The following is a 16,323-nucleotide window of genomic DNA, read 5'->3' as shown; positions in this document are numbered from 1 at the left end:
TTGGAGGAAGCATGAAACAACAGCAGGAAACATTAGGAGCCCGCTGCAGAAGTGGACAGTCGACAACCTTGCTACAAACTGGTCCTCCATTAGCTGCACAAGCATTGACTGGGAGCTTGTCAGAAATAGAGAATGTTGGGCCTTATCTCTTACCTTCTGAATCAGTATTTTAACAAGCTCTGGTAATCTGTAGGTCTGGGAGGTACCACTCACAGAGATAAGGAACACGGTAGGGGCAGTTACTGGAGGAAAAGAAGTCACTATCTTAGGTGTGGTCAGTTTAAGGTGTTTATGGAACATCCAAGCAAGCTGATCCATAGCAGTTGGGTATACGGGTCTGGAGGCTGGGTTGAAGTCTGGTTTAGAGAAACAATTTACCATTTATCAACAAGTTTGTATTTGAATCCATGGTCCAACCCAAGTTTCCTGGGATTTGCCCAGGGAAAGTATATCATTAGTCAAGCAGAGGGCCCAGGAGGGAACACTAAGAAACACCATTATTTGAAGTCCCATACAGCAAAAGGTATCCACAAGACACAGAAGGAACTTCCAGTGGTAGGAATACACAATGTGAGTAGTGGGAAGAAAGTTCCAAGTGGCAGGATGGTCAACATTCTCATTCCAGCAGAGGTCACATAAGAACAGACAAAAGTCCATTGGATTTGGCAATCTTGATGTCAGAGTAAAGCTACAGGTGGAGATTATTTCCCATAAAGTTCTTTCTTGACCTTAGTATGTGGGGATGCAATTTAGAGTTTCTGCTCTCAAAGTTCAGATGAGTAGAGTATGAAAGAGGAGCTTGGTGTGGAGCCAGTTTGCAAATGTTCTCTCTTCCAATAGGATGGTAAATTCTTTGAGGAATAAGGAAGGCACATAAAGATGAGTAAGACCCAGTCCCAACCCTCAGCATTTATAACAAATCAGAAATAAGACATCCGTAGTACAAGATGGGACATGTATTATAAAATAGCAGAGATTCAAAAGAGGGATACACCACATCCAGACATTAAGAAGAGCCTGCTTACTCCTCCTCAGTTGTTAGCACAGAGATATGCACATACTTAACACTTAAACTATATCAATTGCTGAATTCTCCTCTGAACAAATCTGGTATATTATTAATAAAGTCCCTTTTATTCCAAAATCCAAGGAAACTTCAAACTCATTCATGAGATATTTATTAAAATAACACATTTAGGGAAAAAATCAATACAATGTATACATCATTACTGAAAACTGTATACCATCATACAAAAAAGGATTTTATTTTGGGAAATTGATTCCTAATTTATGGCAAGTTTTACTTTCAGAAATAAAACCACAAAACAACACAATCTCATCCAATCTTAAAGGCTGGCATGCTGAGCAAGGAATGTTCTTATTCTTTGTAGGAGCTCCTTCTTTACACTGTCAGGTACCAGGGCTGAAATACAAAAATAAAAATATAGGAGTAAGAAGATGCCAATTAATATATGTCAATTTGGTATTTGATATTTTATTCAGAATTAACAAAATAATTTCATGAATAACCCATATGCCTCAAAAAAGAAAGAGGTAAAGATATCTGAAAAAATAAACTATATTTGCAATTCATTATTTGAGTGAACTATCCAATACCTAAATATACTGCACACTAATGAGAATAAAATATGGGAAAATTCTTTAAACTAGGAGTGGAAAAGACCTTTTTGAAACAGAGGGTTATAACAAATTGATAAATTTGATATAAATCAACAATGGCAATTTAGTAAGTGGGTCAAAATCACCATAAAGAAAGGCAAAAGACAGAAAGTGGGAAACCACTCTTACAGAAATGGGCTGATCTCTCACTGCATTTCTCCAAATTGATAAAAGATCAGACTAATAGAAAAATGAGCAAAAGAGATGAAGAAAAGGCAAAACACAGTTCTTGAACATACAGGGGGTGTAACTTCATAATTAAAATGTAAATTAAAACCACAAACAGCATGTTTTGCCAATTATATTGGTTAAAAACCAAAGGTCAGTAATATCCTGTGTTGGTAACACTGAGGGAAAATTGGCTCTCTTATATTAGCTGATGGAGAATATAAATTGGTACCATACTTTTGGGAAGGTAATTTGGCAATACTGTATTGAAGTAAGTGCACATACTCTCTGACTCAGCAAAGATGCAAAAATTGCAACAGGAGTTACATTTGTGGTATTTTTACTTCTTCAATTTTGAACCATGTGACTATTATCTATTCAGGGTATCACACTAAAAAAAAAAGGCCCTGCTCTTTGAAATTTTAGAGCCCTGCTCTTAGTAATTTTAAATTACTATTAAATGTCAACAAATGAATCTACACTATTTTTTTTTCTTTTCTTGGCTACTAATAAATAAGGACAATAGTGAATTAACTAAAATTTCTAATGCTACTTGCTTGTATCCAAAGGAAATGAAATATTTCAGATACAGTTCAGTATTCCAAAAATAAGTACACAAATTAAATAGGACACGTACTCCTCTTTACAGATGTTTAGTTTAAGCCTGCTAGAAGTAAAAGCTACATAATTAATTCAAGACCACTGGAAACGTGATCAGTACATATATTAAACACATTATTAATAAAAATTAAGGTGATGGGAGTATAGATTAGTTGCCTTGGAGTTAGGGATAAGGTATGACTATAAAAGGATAGCTTGAGGGAGTTTTTTTGCGGGGAGGAGGGTAGTTCCATGAATCTGTACATGTGTATAAAATTCATGGAACTGCACACTAAAAAATGGTCAATTCTACTGTATTTTAGTTAAAAAAAGAAAATAAATACTTCTCTTGGCTATAAAGAAGACTAAGAACATAAAACAAAAGATTTATTTTTATTTCTCTGTTGTGTATTTGCTCATTTTCTAGCAGTGGAGCTATAAGGGATTGAAATGTCTAAGATACAAGTGTTGAAGGAGAAGCAAAGAAAATTTCTACCCTGTATAACCAGCTCCAAAATGATAATAGCTTAAGCATAAATTACAGAAGGAAAATAGAAAAAGAAATTGGAGAATATTATTTTAAAATGTAAATCCATCTGGGGAACAATAAATACTATGTTTTGTTTTTCTTTCCCTGAGACATACTTGATGAAAAAGTCTTTTTTTTTTTTTTTTTAGCTGTAAACAGGCCTACAGATGGCTGGAAAGGACTACAGGATTCTGTAGCTCTATCCCAGCAGGTAGTTCAGAGAATTAGTATTCTCTAGTAATAATTTTCAAACTTTTTTACTTTTTACACTTAAATTCTTTTTACTACTTCTGTGTGACAAAACAGATAATGGATTATCTAATTTATCTGCTTTCACTTAAAATTACCAAAAGAAACCCTTTCACAAAATAAATGAAAATAATGTAGCCACATCTGAGCTAACAATGTAATGTAGTTAATATTTATTACATATCATAAATGTTAATATACTATTTCATCTCTTTCCTTTGCCTTCTGTAAGGAAATGAAGATGATGGTAGTGTGAATTTTAAATACAGATTACCCAGAACACAAAGTTTTAGAGCTACCAAATTCTTAATTTAGACACTTAAGAAGACAGAGCTTTACTTATTTTTAAAAAGAAAAACAAGAGAAGAGCATTGACCCTGGGGCTGGAGTAAAACTTTGAATTATTAAATATTTAAGTGAAATTGGGCCATATCTAATAAAAATTTATAAATCCTAGCTTCAGGTAATACTCGCCTCTACAAAAATCCCACATTTTAAAAATTATCTGTCTTAACCACTATTATCAACTTATATCTGTATACTGTTTTAGAGTCCAAAAACATTTTATACCTCTTATCTCATGTATTACTCAAGACTATGCTAGAGAAGCAGGAAGGCAATTATAATCTTTCCCAATGAGGAAATGCAAGTACCCAAATAATTCTGGAAAGGTTGTTTTTCCCTATAAAAAGAAAGAAAAGCTGAACCAGCGAGAGAGAGAGAGAGAGAAATCAGGTCTTCAGCACACCTTTCCTTTCACACAATTTGTATTCCTTACCTCTGCCTTTTGGTGTGATTTCAGCCACCAAGTCATCAACAGTAACGTGTTCTAGTCCTTTTTCTTTAATTACCTCTTATGCAAAAGCAAAAAACAAATCATATCATTTAAAATCATTATCTGTAAGAAAGATTTTCATAGAGGAAGGGTTAAGATCATGTTTTTAGAGTGCAGACTGGTCTTTAAAAAAAAAGAGGACACTTTTTTTCTTTTCTAATGAAGATTTAGTTCAACCTTAAACACATTAAGTATTCGCCAGAGCAAAATCTTAAAAGCCTGTTCATCTCTCAGCTAAATAACCTGTAACTTAACAATTATTATAACACTTAGAATGAATTTGGACTATAAAGTCAAATCTAATTATGTGTAAAAAGCTGGAAACATATAACTGTACAGATCTTATTTCACCATAATCATACCAGCTCTTGAATGTATGGAAGGGGTAAAAAGCTATTATTTGAGTCTAACTTGTAATTTCATTGCCCAAAATTAAAGAATAGAACAACTCCTTTGTTCCTTTCTCTTCTCTAGGCTGGGCCCAAGGAGAGAGAAGAGGGCAAGGAGTTAATATTTGCTGGAACACTCTTATGTGCTGGGTGATTTATGGCATTTGATATTCATAACAATCTAATGGGCTGGACATTTTTCCACTTACAAGTGACCCAACTGAGGCTTAAAGTAAATAACTCATCCAAACATGAGCTGAAATCCAGTTTCAGTCTCTTCCAGTGAAGGTCTATATGACCCCCGAAACTATGCTTTTTCTAATGTGCCACACTGCCTTTTTAGGGTTAGTAGTACAAATAGTCTCTATTATTAATTGTAGAAACCATTACAATATAATAGGAGTTCACTGAAAATATCCAGAATTCCAGTATACCAAAGCTGAGCTAGAAGAGGCTCATCTTCATGACATGTATCAACTATCTAGTGGCATCATCATAGATACCTAGCAATTTTATAAGCTTCCATTCTACATTTTAAAAAAATAAGTGTAATTACCTAAGATCTTTTATAGGTAAATTTTCAAAAATAACACTGTTAAAGCCAGGAGATAAAATTCCCGTGGAGTCTGCCAATCATAAAGTGTTCAATTTGTTATAAAGTAAAAACATAGGAATAACTAATGTTTCACGTTGAGTAGGCACACTGAAAAAGGATGGAATGCATACTTTGATGCCAGAAAAAATCTTGCCTCACTTGTTTTAAGAAAAAAAAAAGAAAATTTCTAAAGATTCAGGAATTATTTCTACCAAAAGGACACAGGGGGAAATCATTACTAGAAGATTGAATTTTCTATTTGTTTAAAATTATGTTCAGCACTCGATAGATCTTAAAATACTGCCTATTATTTTTCTAGTGAACCCCAAGCCAACAAGAAGAATGAAATTAGCTTATCTTGTAAATGAAACTGATTACCTTTACAGTGTGCCTTCAACTGGTCCTTCCAGCCACATTCAATTAATTTAGCTCTCAGCAACTCTTTGAGGCTGTTGAGAAAGAAAATTTTTCATATTAAACTATAACAAGGTACAATATTTTAGGTAGGAATGTTTGAAGCAAAAGTTCAAATGTTCAATGAAAAATTCCCTGCCTTCTAATCCCAAAAACTTTACCTTAACTGTGACCTAATCTTGGTTTTATGACTAAATAATTCTTTGACATTATGCAAGTCATTTGAACTCTGGACTTCATTTTCATCATCAGTACAATTAATTCTCAAGAAACTCTACTCTCTGGCCTTCTCATACACTTTCTACTTACCTCCACCAACAGGAATATTGTGGATCTTGTACAACTTCTGAATGGTATTACTTGAGCTTGAAGCTGCTGCACCTCAAAATCTTAAAACTCCAAAATCTATTCTCTGACTAGACTCTTATCCTTGAGCTCTCTTACTTCCCCATCATATCCCTCTCTAACCTCAAAAACTTTCCCCTCAATTTTTTCCAGTAACCTTCTAAATTATATACTAAGTGTGGTATTTCATTGATTCTAAGACTGTTTTTTTCCCCACATTTCAACAATTCAGTAATTGGTACGCCTATCATAATTTAATTGGCAGTATCTTCTTTTACCCTACTGGTAAAAAAATAATAATAATAATGGTGTGTATAGCAACTAATGGCATCATGGGTGTAATAAAACATTTTCTTACCAATATTTTCTTATCCTTTTGCCATACCCACTCTTACAAATCTTCAATCTTCAACCTAAATAATTTCTCAGTGCTTGAACTTGTCATGTCCCAAACCAAACCACTTCTCTTTCAATATTTCTAACCATTCACTACGTGACATTTCCATCTTGGTATTTAATTAGGTCTTTTCATCTTAATAGAGCCAAAACCCAGCTCCTGCTTCTCTCCCACTTCAACCGATTCTCCCTGTCAGAATGCCATTGTCCATCCTGGTTCCTCAGGCTAGAAAACTTGGCATCCTTCACTCAGCAACTCTGTTAACACTATACATAAAATCCAGAGGAGCAATTCCTATGGTTCCAGTTTTATTTTTTTATTTTATTTTTTTTAAAGATCTTATTTATTTGACAGAGACAGACACAGCGAGAGAGGGAACACAAGCAGGGGGAGTGGGAGAGGGAGAAGCAGGCTTCTCGTGGAGCAGGGAGCCCGATGTGGGGCTCGATCCCAGGACCCTGGGATCATGACCTGAGCCGAAGGCAGACGCTTAACGACTGAGCCACCCAGGCGCCCCTCCAGTTTTAAATATATACTTCAATTCAAATGTTTTTCACCACCTTTGCCATTACTTCCCTAGTCCAAGCCATCTTCTTTTTTGACTGGACTGTTACCAAAGCCCCTAACTTGTTCCCCTGCTCCCTCCCTTATATACTTTGCTCTCCTTCCTCTGCTCAAAAGGGTCTGGTGGCTTCCCAATTTACTTAAAATTCCAAATCTATGCTACAGCCTAAATAATCCTCCATGATCTTGCCCCCCTCCCCAGCTATGCCTCTGACTTTATCTCTTCTTCTCCTCATCCAATTTATTCAGGCTCATGAGCTTCCATGTGGTGATCAAAATACCAGGCAAGCTCCTGTCTTGGGTCCTTGGCTCTTGGGAGTCCCCTCATTCCTTCAAATCCTTCTGACCTCTTATCAGTGAAGCCTTCTTTATTTTTTTGTCTCAAATACACACCTCATTATTCTCGGTTTTATTTTTCCTTTAGAACTTATCACCATCTACATAATACAGACTTATTTTCTGTCTTCTCCCATGTAAGCTCCATGGAAGAACAGACTTTATTTTGTTCACTACCATATCTCCAGCACCTTAAGAGGACATAGCATATGGTAGAAACTCAGTAATTTTAAGCTGCATGAATGAAAAAAAACAAGCATAAATAACCTCCTTTCCTCATTACTGCTAATACTATCCTAAAACAAATAAACATAAATAACCCCCTTTCCTCATTACTGCTAATACTATCCTCTCAGTTCCCCAAGGCATTGTTCTGGATGTCTTCTTCCTCATTTCTCATATTGAGGGCTGCTTTTACTTTAAAAAATTATAAGTTCTTCTTTCTATTTTTGCTGTTTTCCATTTTTAATCTGATATAATCTGCTAACATGTTCTTCTGTAATCTATGTCTAGCCCTTCAAGTCTCTCTTCCACATTGCCAGGCTAATATTCCTAAAGAGCAAAAGTGATGTAGTCATCCCCCTTCTTAGGATCTTTTAATGACTCCCACCACCCAAGGATAAAGTCAACAACAGATGTTTCTGCAAACCCATCACCCATTTTCCTGACCTTTCTTTGACACCACTCTTAGTGTAAGAAATCTAAATAGGGTTCCAACATTGGAAATGAGACCTAAGCAAGGTTGACCATAACTGGCCTATGTACCTAAGTAAGATGGTAATCACGCCAGGTACTTTGCTGGAACTACTAGGAGAAAGGTAGTCTGAGCCAGAGGGCATGAACTCTGAACTGCTAATCTCTGCCACCTTGTGGGTAGAGTCTGCTTGGGAATAAAGCGAACACAGAAGAAAACAGAGCTGAGAAAGAAAAAGAAAGACATATTCTTGGTAACAATTTTTGGGTGCTTGGACCCAGTGGAGACTGAAGCAACTTCGAGCTCTAAACTTTGTACTTAGATGAGCTTATATATTTCACTGGTTAAGCCGGTTTCTGAGTTCTATCATTTACAAATGAAAGAATTCTGACTTATACAAAATCCACTCCTCTTGTCCACTGTTACAGCAACATCACTTTCACACTTTACCTGCTAGCTTTAATTTTGTAGCTCCTCAGAACATTATCATGTTGTAACAAATCCCTGTGACTGTGCACATTCTGTTCCATCTGCCTAGAATGTCTTCTGTTCTTTATTGGCTGGAAGAATGGCTAATCTTTTTCCCGAGTTGAAGGAACTCTTTTACTATTTTGTAACTGATTACCTTAACCCCCAGGTAGAGTTGAAAGATCCCTCCTGTTCCTTATATATTTCTCTTATGCAACTTTTCACCCTGTTTCTGGAAGCCTTTCTTGATTCCTGAGTCTCTGTTTAGTACTTCCAAACCTGTTCATTCTTCAAATATTTACCCTGGCCAATTATGTGCTAGGGATGATGCTAGGGATACAATGGTATTTCTACTGTCAAGGAACTTGGATTACACTGGAGGACACAAACAAGCAAAGCAGGTGGTTATAATATGTGATTAAATGCTAGGCTAGAACAAGGGATCTGGGACTTAACAGATTCCTGTAAGAGGTGATGTTTAAATTAAGACCTGAAAGATGAGCTAGAATTAGTTAAAGATCAGGGAAAGAATAATATTTCAGAGAGTAGGAACAGCACATGCTGCTCTGAAGTTGAGAGTGTAGAAACTGAAAACTGGTTCTACCAAATTATCTCTCTGTTAAAAATTGGGTAACATTATGTTTTTAATTGTAGTTATTTGGGATTTTTTTTCTCTTCCATTTGATTATACATTCTTTGAGTCATTTCTTGTTCATCTTTCTAGATGACTCACTTTCCTTTAAGCATGCAATATTGAACACACCTATTTTTTATAGATGTTAGGAACTGAAACTTTTGATAATCTCAATTTTCTGTAATTCCTTCCACTGACATGAGTTTTGTTCCTTGATATTTAGATTTTTACATATAACGTAACTATAATTTAAAGACGTTAAATGTAATTTACTAACACAATCTATTGCTTACCGTTCTCTTTCTCCAGTTTCTATCAACTTTTGGTTAATCGCTGCTCTCATCTGCGCATCTTTGTTCATCTTGCTAACCTGAACATCAACATGTATTTTCAGATACAAAACACATACAAAGCATTTTCTTCTAAATCCTCTAGGTAAGCATCCCAACACACTTAACATTCTATCACCTGAAGGGGTGATAAATTTCAACAATGTGTTAACAATGTCATTACTCTGAATATTATTTACTGCATCCCAAGAAGTCATATTGATTAATGCACTTTACAATTTTTCTTCCCCCATATACTCTTTATTAATCAATCTTTGGATAACAGTAACTATTGTAACTTTTATGCAACACTTATGTGCCAAGTACTGGGTTAACACATTGATTTTTTTTAACCTCGTTTAATTCCCAAAACTTATTCTTTTATGTAAGAATTATTAACATAATTTGTATTTTACAATTGAGAAAACTGAGGCACCAGGATAGAAAGTGTTGAAGGCAGGATTTGAACTCATGCACTTTGAGCCCAGCAGCCCCAAAACACTTTAACAGCACATCATAACTGACTGCTAATCATTCCTGCACCTTAACTGCATTCAAAATTTCGGGGAAGCCACATAACCTAAATACTAATAAAAGATTAAGCACTGTTGGTGAAAAATCAAAGTTACAGATTCGGCTCTAAGTGCTTGACTTTTCAGTAGAATGTACCCAGAATTACAACCGCCAAACTAGCTCCAAGTATGTGTTTGTGTGTGGTCTTCATCAAAGTTTGCTGGTAGGATAAGGGAAAAACAAATCTCCAACTAATTCCTAACTTAGAAAATTCTCAATTTTCAGTGAAAAAAGACAACCAAGACCAAAGCGATTTAGAAAGGAGAGGGAGGTTAGAATGTAACACTTGGAAAAAGCTAACATTACTGCACATAATCTGTCACTAACTTGGGACCACTTTTGCTGTGTCCCATCTCGCCTATATGAAAAGTCAGGCTGGCAATTGAGTTTTGAGTTGGGAAAAAAATTTTTTTTTAGTGGAACAGGAAAAAGGAAGGGCTGAGAAAGGACTGAGAAATGTTTGCTCGTGTAGTTGGAGGCTCACATTTTCCAAAATAATTCTAAGGTCTAGTCGGTACCATTCCTAGAACATTGAACTTGATCTCGCCTTGGCCCCTAAAATACGGATAGTGACCTTGGACAAGTCAATTCTCAAAGGCCTCAGTTTTCTCACTGGTAAAACGAGGGCGCTAGGGGATCCCTCCCAGTTCAGACATTCTTTGGGAAAATAGAATAGGGCGGAGACAGCGGGAGAGGCGGGAGGGGAGGAGCCAGAAAACAAAGCGTGGACTGGCTTCAGGCCAACTCCAGTTGCACGCCCTGTCGGAGAGCCCTACAGGCCCGCGAGCGCGGGTCGGGGAAGCTAACGAAAGACAGCACATCGAAAGGAGCCTGGGCTGGGCCCGGGTCCCGGCCCTGAGGACCACGGGCATAGCTCACCACCATCACCGCGGGCGAGGGCCGTCCCTTCCCAGCGACGAAATGACCCTTGCGCTGACGACCGTTACCTACCACACTCTTCGGCTGCCCGGACCTAGACCCTCAGTAGCTCGGGCACCTAAGCACACAGAAAGCTAAAACACGCATTTCCGGGGCGGGGTCTCGCCGCCCTGCCTATAAATGTGAGAATTTAACCAGCGCGGGCCGCCTCCTGGTAGCTCAGCCTTCTGGGTAAGAGAGTCCAGACCACGCTGTCGTGCGGGCGTTAAGTCTCCGAAAAACTACCTAGCCCGTCATGCAACTTTCTCACGGACACTACATTTCCCAGAGGGCATCCCGCACCGCGGCGTTTTCTGGGATGGGCACCACGCCGCCTGGGAGCTTCGGTGATACGAGCGAAGCGCGGACCTTTCAACAAGAGCTTTATTAATTCTCACGCTACGACCCAGGAAGGCTATGGAGGTGGCTGCTAATTGCTCTCTGCGCGTGAAGAGACCTCTGTTGGATCCCCGTTTCGAGGGTTACAAGCTCTCCCTGGAGCCGCTGCCCTGTTACCAGCTGGAGCTTGACGCAGGTGGGAAGCGGCGGCGCCCCCTGGCACTCTAGTCCTTTCCCCTGTCGGCTGCCAGCGGCCGGACCCTTCCCTCATTTTCTTCCATTCTGACTTGGGCAGGCGACCGGGGCCTTCCGCACGGCCCGTCGGGCTGGGGTGGACCGAGGGTGGTCGCCCTGGAGACGGACGCCCATCCCGGAACCCAGTGGGAGTCTCTTTGGCGCGGCTCTTAATGAGCGAGACCCTGGGCAGGCGCTGGCTCGGGCGCCCGGGCTCCAAGGTTCGTCAAGCGGCACGCGGCTGCTGCCTGGGCTTCGGTCGCCTGTCCGTCTCTGGCCTGGGCCCTGCTGCGGAGAAAACTCAGGACTTGTTTCGCTTTCGAGCATCCCCTGTAACCGTGTGTAACCTTGTGCGTTGAGAAGCCACACCTCCTGGGAGGACCCCTAGCTCCTGTTTCCTCTGGCGGAGACCCGTTTCGTAGAAGAGAAACTCCGTTGCAGTTCAGAGCGTTTTCAGTTACAGAGGTGCTGTCAGACTGAGGACATTGTTGTAGAGAACATCTCTAGAAATTTGGGGGGAAAAGTTGATTTAGTACCTACACTTCTGCTATTTGTTTTGTGTATCTGAGGCTGGCCAAAAAATTCATCCTTGTTCTTTCTTACGAGGTAATGAATGACATTTTCGTTAAAGAGCCCAGAGATTTGTATTTTTAATACATACCTCTGCTGGTTCTGGTGCATGTTGTGAGTGGGTCACACATTGAGAAATACTGATCTAGAGTTAAAGGACTTTAATCAAATAAGTGTTTATTAATTGATTTATAAAATTTGGAAATATGGAGAGAGCCTGTTTTATGTTACAAGCTGATATCAAGATGAATATGATACAGTCTGTAACATAAAAGTGCAGTTGGCTTCTTGGGAAGAAAAGTATAAACATAATTACAAAACAGTGTGGTAAGGCAGTGATTGGGTTATGTACAGAACGTAATGGCAGTACTTCAGTATCTTTCCAAACCAGCCAGGGGATCTGGGAAGGCTTCCTGGAGGAGTTAATATCTAAGTTGAGATTTGAAGGAGAGGTAAGCATTGACTGGGGTAAGATAAGATGAGCTTAGCTTTTCTTTTAATTCCCTTCCTTTCCTTCTTCTACCCCATGTCAGTAATTGGTATCACTATGTTTAGCTTGTGCATTAAACTCAGTGGCCAAAAGAGTAAGCAATTATTGTTGCTCACAAGTCTACAAGTTAGGTAGGTGGTTCTTCTAGTAGTGGCTTGGACTCATTCCTGCATCTTTGTTCAGTTATGGTGGTTTGGTGGCTCCGCTCATCTTGGCTGGACTTCCTCATATGTTTGGGGATTCTCTGGCTATAGACTGGTATAAGATTATTTCAAATGGTCTTTGCTTAGCTCTTCTCCATGTGGTCTCTCATTTTTAGCAGGCTAGCCCAGGCTTAATCCAAGAAAAGTAGCAGTGCACAGGCACTTTTTTTAGGCTACTGCCTGGAATAAGTTTGCTCTTGTCCCATTGGTCCAAACAAGACGTATAAATAAGCCTTAAGGTCAGTGTAGCAAGCTCATAGCAAAGGGCATAGATCCAGGGAGGCATAAAAAATTGGGACTATTGTGCGAGTCTATATAGTTGCTTATGTTGGAGTCATGGAGTATTTCTTCTTTTAGTCCCTCTGTTCAGTCTGTCAGCAATACAGTCAGCTCAAAATTTGACTTCTCCTTGCTTCTACCCTTCTCCAAATCAGAGTTATCTCTTACCTGAACTGTAGTAGTTTATTGACTAGCTTTCCCGCCATTCCAGTCTCCTTCTTTCCATTCTCTGTAAAGCAGTATCATCCTAGTTTTTAATTTTATATTTATTTGATATCCTGTTTCCTCCACTAGACTGTGAGCTCCATGGAGACAGTAATGTTTTCTTTTGTTCACTACTCTGTCCCTAGTGCTTAGCATTGTAGGTGCTCAATAAATAGAGTGCATGAAGAAAAGGAGGAATTGGTATTGAGGCCATTCCAATCCTGAAAAAGCCTGAGCAATGGGAGAGAGTAAGTAGGTTGTGTGTAAGACAATGATGCAGTCCTGTATAGCTGGAGCAAAAACTTTCCTGGGGAAGTAGAGACCACTTAGAAAAATAGGTGAGGGCACTGTTTGCCTTGTGGACTTTATCCACACCTCTGGTGTGTGTAAGTCAGTGTTTCCCAGACATTTTCTCTGGCCCTTACAATGAAAAAAATAAAGCTCAGCTGTCAAAGATTTGCCAACTTTTTAATTTGCTAAATGGAGATGTTTCTTTTTTGTTGTTGTTTCAAGTTTATATTTAAATTCTAGTTAGCTAACATATAGTGTAATATTGGTTTCAGGAGTAGAATTTAGTGATTCTTCACTTAACGTGTAACACCCAGTGCTCATCACAAGTGCCCTCCTTGATGGACTTTAACATCACCCATTTAGCCCATGCCTTGCCCACCTCCCCTTCAGCAACCCTCAGTTTGTTCTTTATGGTTAAGAGTCTCTTATGGTTTGCCTCCCTCTTTTTTTCCCCCCTTCCCCATGTGCATCTGTTTTGGTTTTTCAGTTCCACATATGACTGAAATCAAACGGTATTTGTCTTGCTATGACTGACTTGTTTGGCTTAGCTTGATAAACTCTAGCTCCTTATGGGAGATGTTTCTTAAAAACTGATGTCCTCATCCATTCTTTCATAAGCAGAAGGGTATTTTAACATCAAAAAAGCAGGAAGCAAACTTTCCCAATAGTCCTCTAAACAGAATACATTAACTTTATTAACAATTCGCTAAATTGTCATTGTTTTCTCCTCTTTTCACCATTGTTGGTTTTGGAGTCTGTGTTTGGGATGCACAGTTGGAGGTGATGAGATGCCATTTAGGGTGTTAGGTATAGAGAAGAAATAGATTTAGAGATTGAGTGGTTTAATTTTAGGTTCTGTGGAGGTTGAATTTGGAAGATTGGAGGAATAGAGACAGGGCGACCAATTTGGAGGCTTTTGCAATAATTCATGTGAGGGGTTTTCATTAAGAATTGCTCCCTGAGGAGGAGGATGGAGAGGTTAATTCTTTTAAAAACTGTCATTTCTAGAGATAGTGAGGTATGATTGAGGAGTTCCTCTTGGCAACTTGGTTTCTTCTTTGCTACCCAAGGAGTTTACATTAATTCAGCAAAATGTTAGTGGATGGTGTGTGAAACTGTGCATTTAGGATGTGAGGGTGAAGATGTGCTCTGGTTTCAAAGAGCTTGGAATACTGGTTTATTTTTATTCTCTTGTTTTAAATAATGTTAGTAAATTGTTCTAGAGTTCCCTTTGCTACATAAACAGTAACTGTCAGTTTATGTATTCCAAAGAATTAAGCAAAAAACTCCCTCTTTTATAAAACTGTGATTGCCCTTTGACCCAGCAATTCCATTTCTGGGCATTTACCTTATACAGGTCTTCCTTGACTTACGATGGGGTTATGTCCAGACAAACACATGTTAAATTAAAAAAATGCATTCAATACACCTAATCTACCTAACACCATAGCTTAGCCTAGCCTACCTTAAGTGTGTTCAGAATACTTGCAGTAACCTAGAGTTGGGCAAAATCATCTAACACAAAGTTTAGTTTATAATAAAGTGTTGAGTCTCATGTAACTTACTGAATACAAAGTAAAAAACAGAATGGTTGTATGGGTACAAAATGGTTGTAAGTGAATGGGTTGTTTACCTTCATGATCAGTCATGTGCCTTACTGGGAGCTGTACCTTGCTGCCATGGCCCAGCATCACCAGTAATATCCTACTGCATATCACTAGCCTGGGAAAAAAAATCAAAATTCACAGTGCAGTTTCTACTGAATATGTATTGCTTTTGCATCATTGCAAAGTCGAAAAATCCTAAGTTGAACCAGTTTAAGTTGGGGACAGTCTGTACATATTTTTTCCTAAACTCTTCATTGTGTAAAATGTCTTTGTATATGTTTTCCCCCTATATTTCACCTAGCTAACTTATACTCCATTTGTTCATCTTGGTTTACATGTTAGTTACTCAGAGATTCCTTTCTTGACTACCTAGTTAGAATCTATACTACAAAATCTGTACAAATTAGAATCTGTAATCTGCTCTCCTACTGTACCTGGTCATAGACTTTATTGTACTTTGTAGCATTTGGTGTCTGTTTTCTCTTTTAAGACTATTGATTTTGTTATCAGTGGTTCCACTGTCCATCTTTCAGTGCTTTACTTCTAGGCTGGAGCATGCCTGGTGAATAACAGATGATTTTATATCACATACACACATTAAATAGGTTTATTGGGATAATTGACAATAAACTGCACGTATTTAAGTGTACAGGTTGGCAAATTTTGACATATATGCACACTCATGAAGTTCTCACCATAATCAAGATAATTAAACTTAGTTATCATCCTCAAAACTTCCTGTGCCCTTTGTAACTAGCCCACTGTTCCTCCACGTACCTGCTTCAGTCCCTAAGCAACTACTGCTGTGCTTTCTGTCACGATAAATTAGTTTGCATTTCCTGGAGTTTTATATATATGGAATTATACAGTATGTACTCTTTTTTGTCTCGCTTTTACTCAGCATAATTACTTTTAGTTCATGTTTGTGTGGGAGGAGGATATTGAAATCTATTCCATTGTGGATTTTTCTCTTTTTCCTTGCAGTTCTGTCAGTTTTTGCCTCATATATTTTAAAGCTCTGTTATGGGGGTGCCTGGGTGGCTCAGTCGGTTAAGCATCTGCCTTCAGCTCAGGTCATGATCCCCAAGTTCCAGCATCTAACCCCATATCATGCTTCTTGCTCAGCAGAGAGCCTTCTTCTCCCTCACCCCACTTGTTCTCTCACACGTGCTCTCTCTTTCAAATAAATAAATAAATAAATAAAATCTTTAAAAAAATAAAGCTCTGTTATGTTGTGTAAGTACTATTATGTCCTCTTAATAAATTGACACCTTTGTCATTAAAAAATAGCCTTTATTTTTGGTGATATTCTTTGCTCTGAAACCTGTCTGATACTAAAATAGTCACTCAGGCTTTCTTTTGCTAAATGTTATCATAGCGTGTGTATTT

The 16,323-nt window shown here is 38.4% G+C and overlaps 2 protein-coding genes across 5 annotated transcripts in view; one reads left to right on the top strand and one right to left on the bottom strand.

Annotated features, from left to right (window-relative positions):
- Window positions 1–373: 373 nt before the first annotated feature.
- ENY2 (ENY2 transcription and export complex 2 subunit) lies at window positions 374–10,839 on the bottom strand. Of its 3 annotated transcripts, none has more exons than XM_035011767.1 (5): window positions 10,751–10,839; window positions 9,191–9,267; window positions 5,424–5,494; window positions 4,005–4,079; window positions 374–1,423 (listed from the first exon to the last, which is right to left on the bottom strand). In XM_035011767.1, exons 2-5 carry the CDS (start codon window positions 9,256–9,258, stop codon window positions 1,347–1,349), a joined length of 291 nt encoding a protein of 96 aa, XP_034867658.1. In that variant the 5' UTR covers window positions 9,259–9,267; window positions 10,751–10,839; the 3' UTR covers window positions 374–1,346. The 3 variants fall into 3 exon arrangements, with proteins under 3 accessions (XP_034867658.1, XP_034867656.1, XP_034867657.1); XM_035011765.1 differs by having other exon boundaries at window positions 10,679–10,829; XM_035011766.1 differs by lacking the exons at window positions 9,191–9,267; window positions 10,751–10,839 and adding an exon at window positions 7,867–8,984.
- A 185-nt stretch (window positions 10,840–11,024) lies between these two features.
- The window catches only part of NUDCD1 (NudC domain containing 1), a 71,894-nt gene continuing 66,595 nt past the window's right edge, over window positions 11,025–16,323 (top strand). The window contains exon 1 of one of the 2 annotated variants that reach the window (XM_035011762.1): window positions 11,025–11,252. In XM_035011762.1, the coding sequence (XP_034867653.1) occupies window positions 11,135–11,252 (118 nt within the window). In that variant the 5' untranslated portion in view covers window positions 11,025–11,134. Of the gene's footprint in view, window positions 11,253–11,546; window positions 11,897–16,323 lie in introns of those variants that run through there. The other variant, XM_035011763.1, reaches the window with a different exon arrangement.

This window comes from Mirounga leonina, unplaced genomic scaffold (genome assembly GCF_011800145.1).
Source record: "Mirounga leonina isolate KUSES-001 unplaced genomic scaffold, KU_Mleo_1.0 Mir_165, whole genome shotgun sequence".
Taxonomy (NCBI): Eukaryota; Metazoa; Chordata; class Mammalia; order Carnivora; family Phocidae; genus Mirounga; species Mirounga leonina.
Note: the sequence above shows the minus strand (reverse complement) of the source record. Positions and strands in the feature narration are given on the sequence as shown.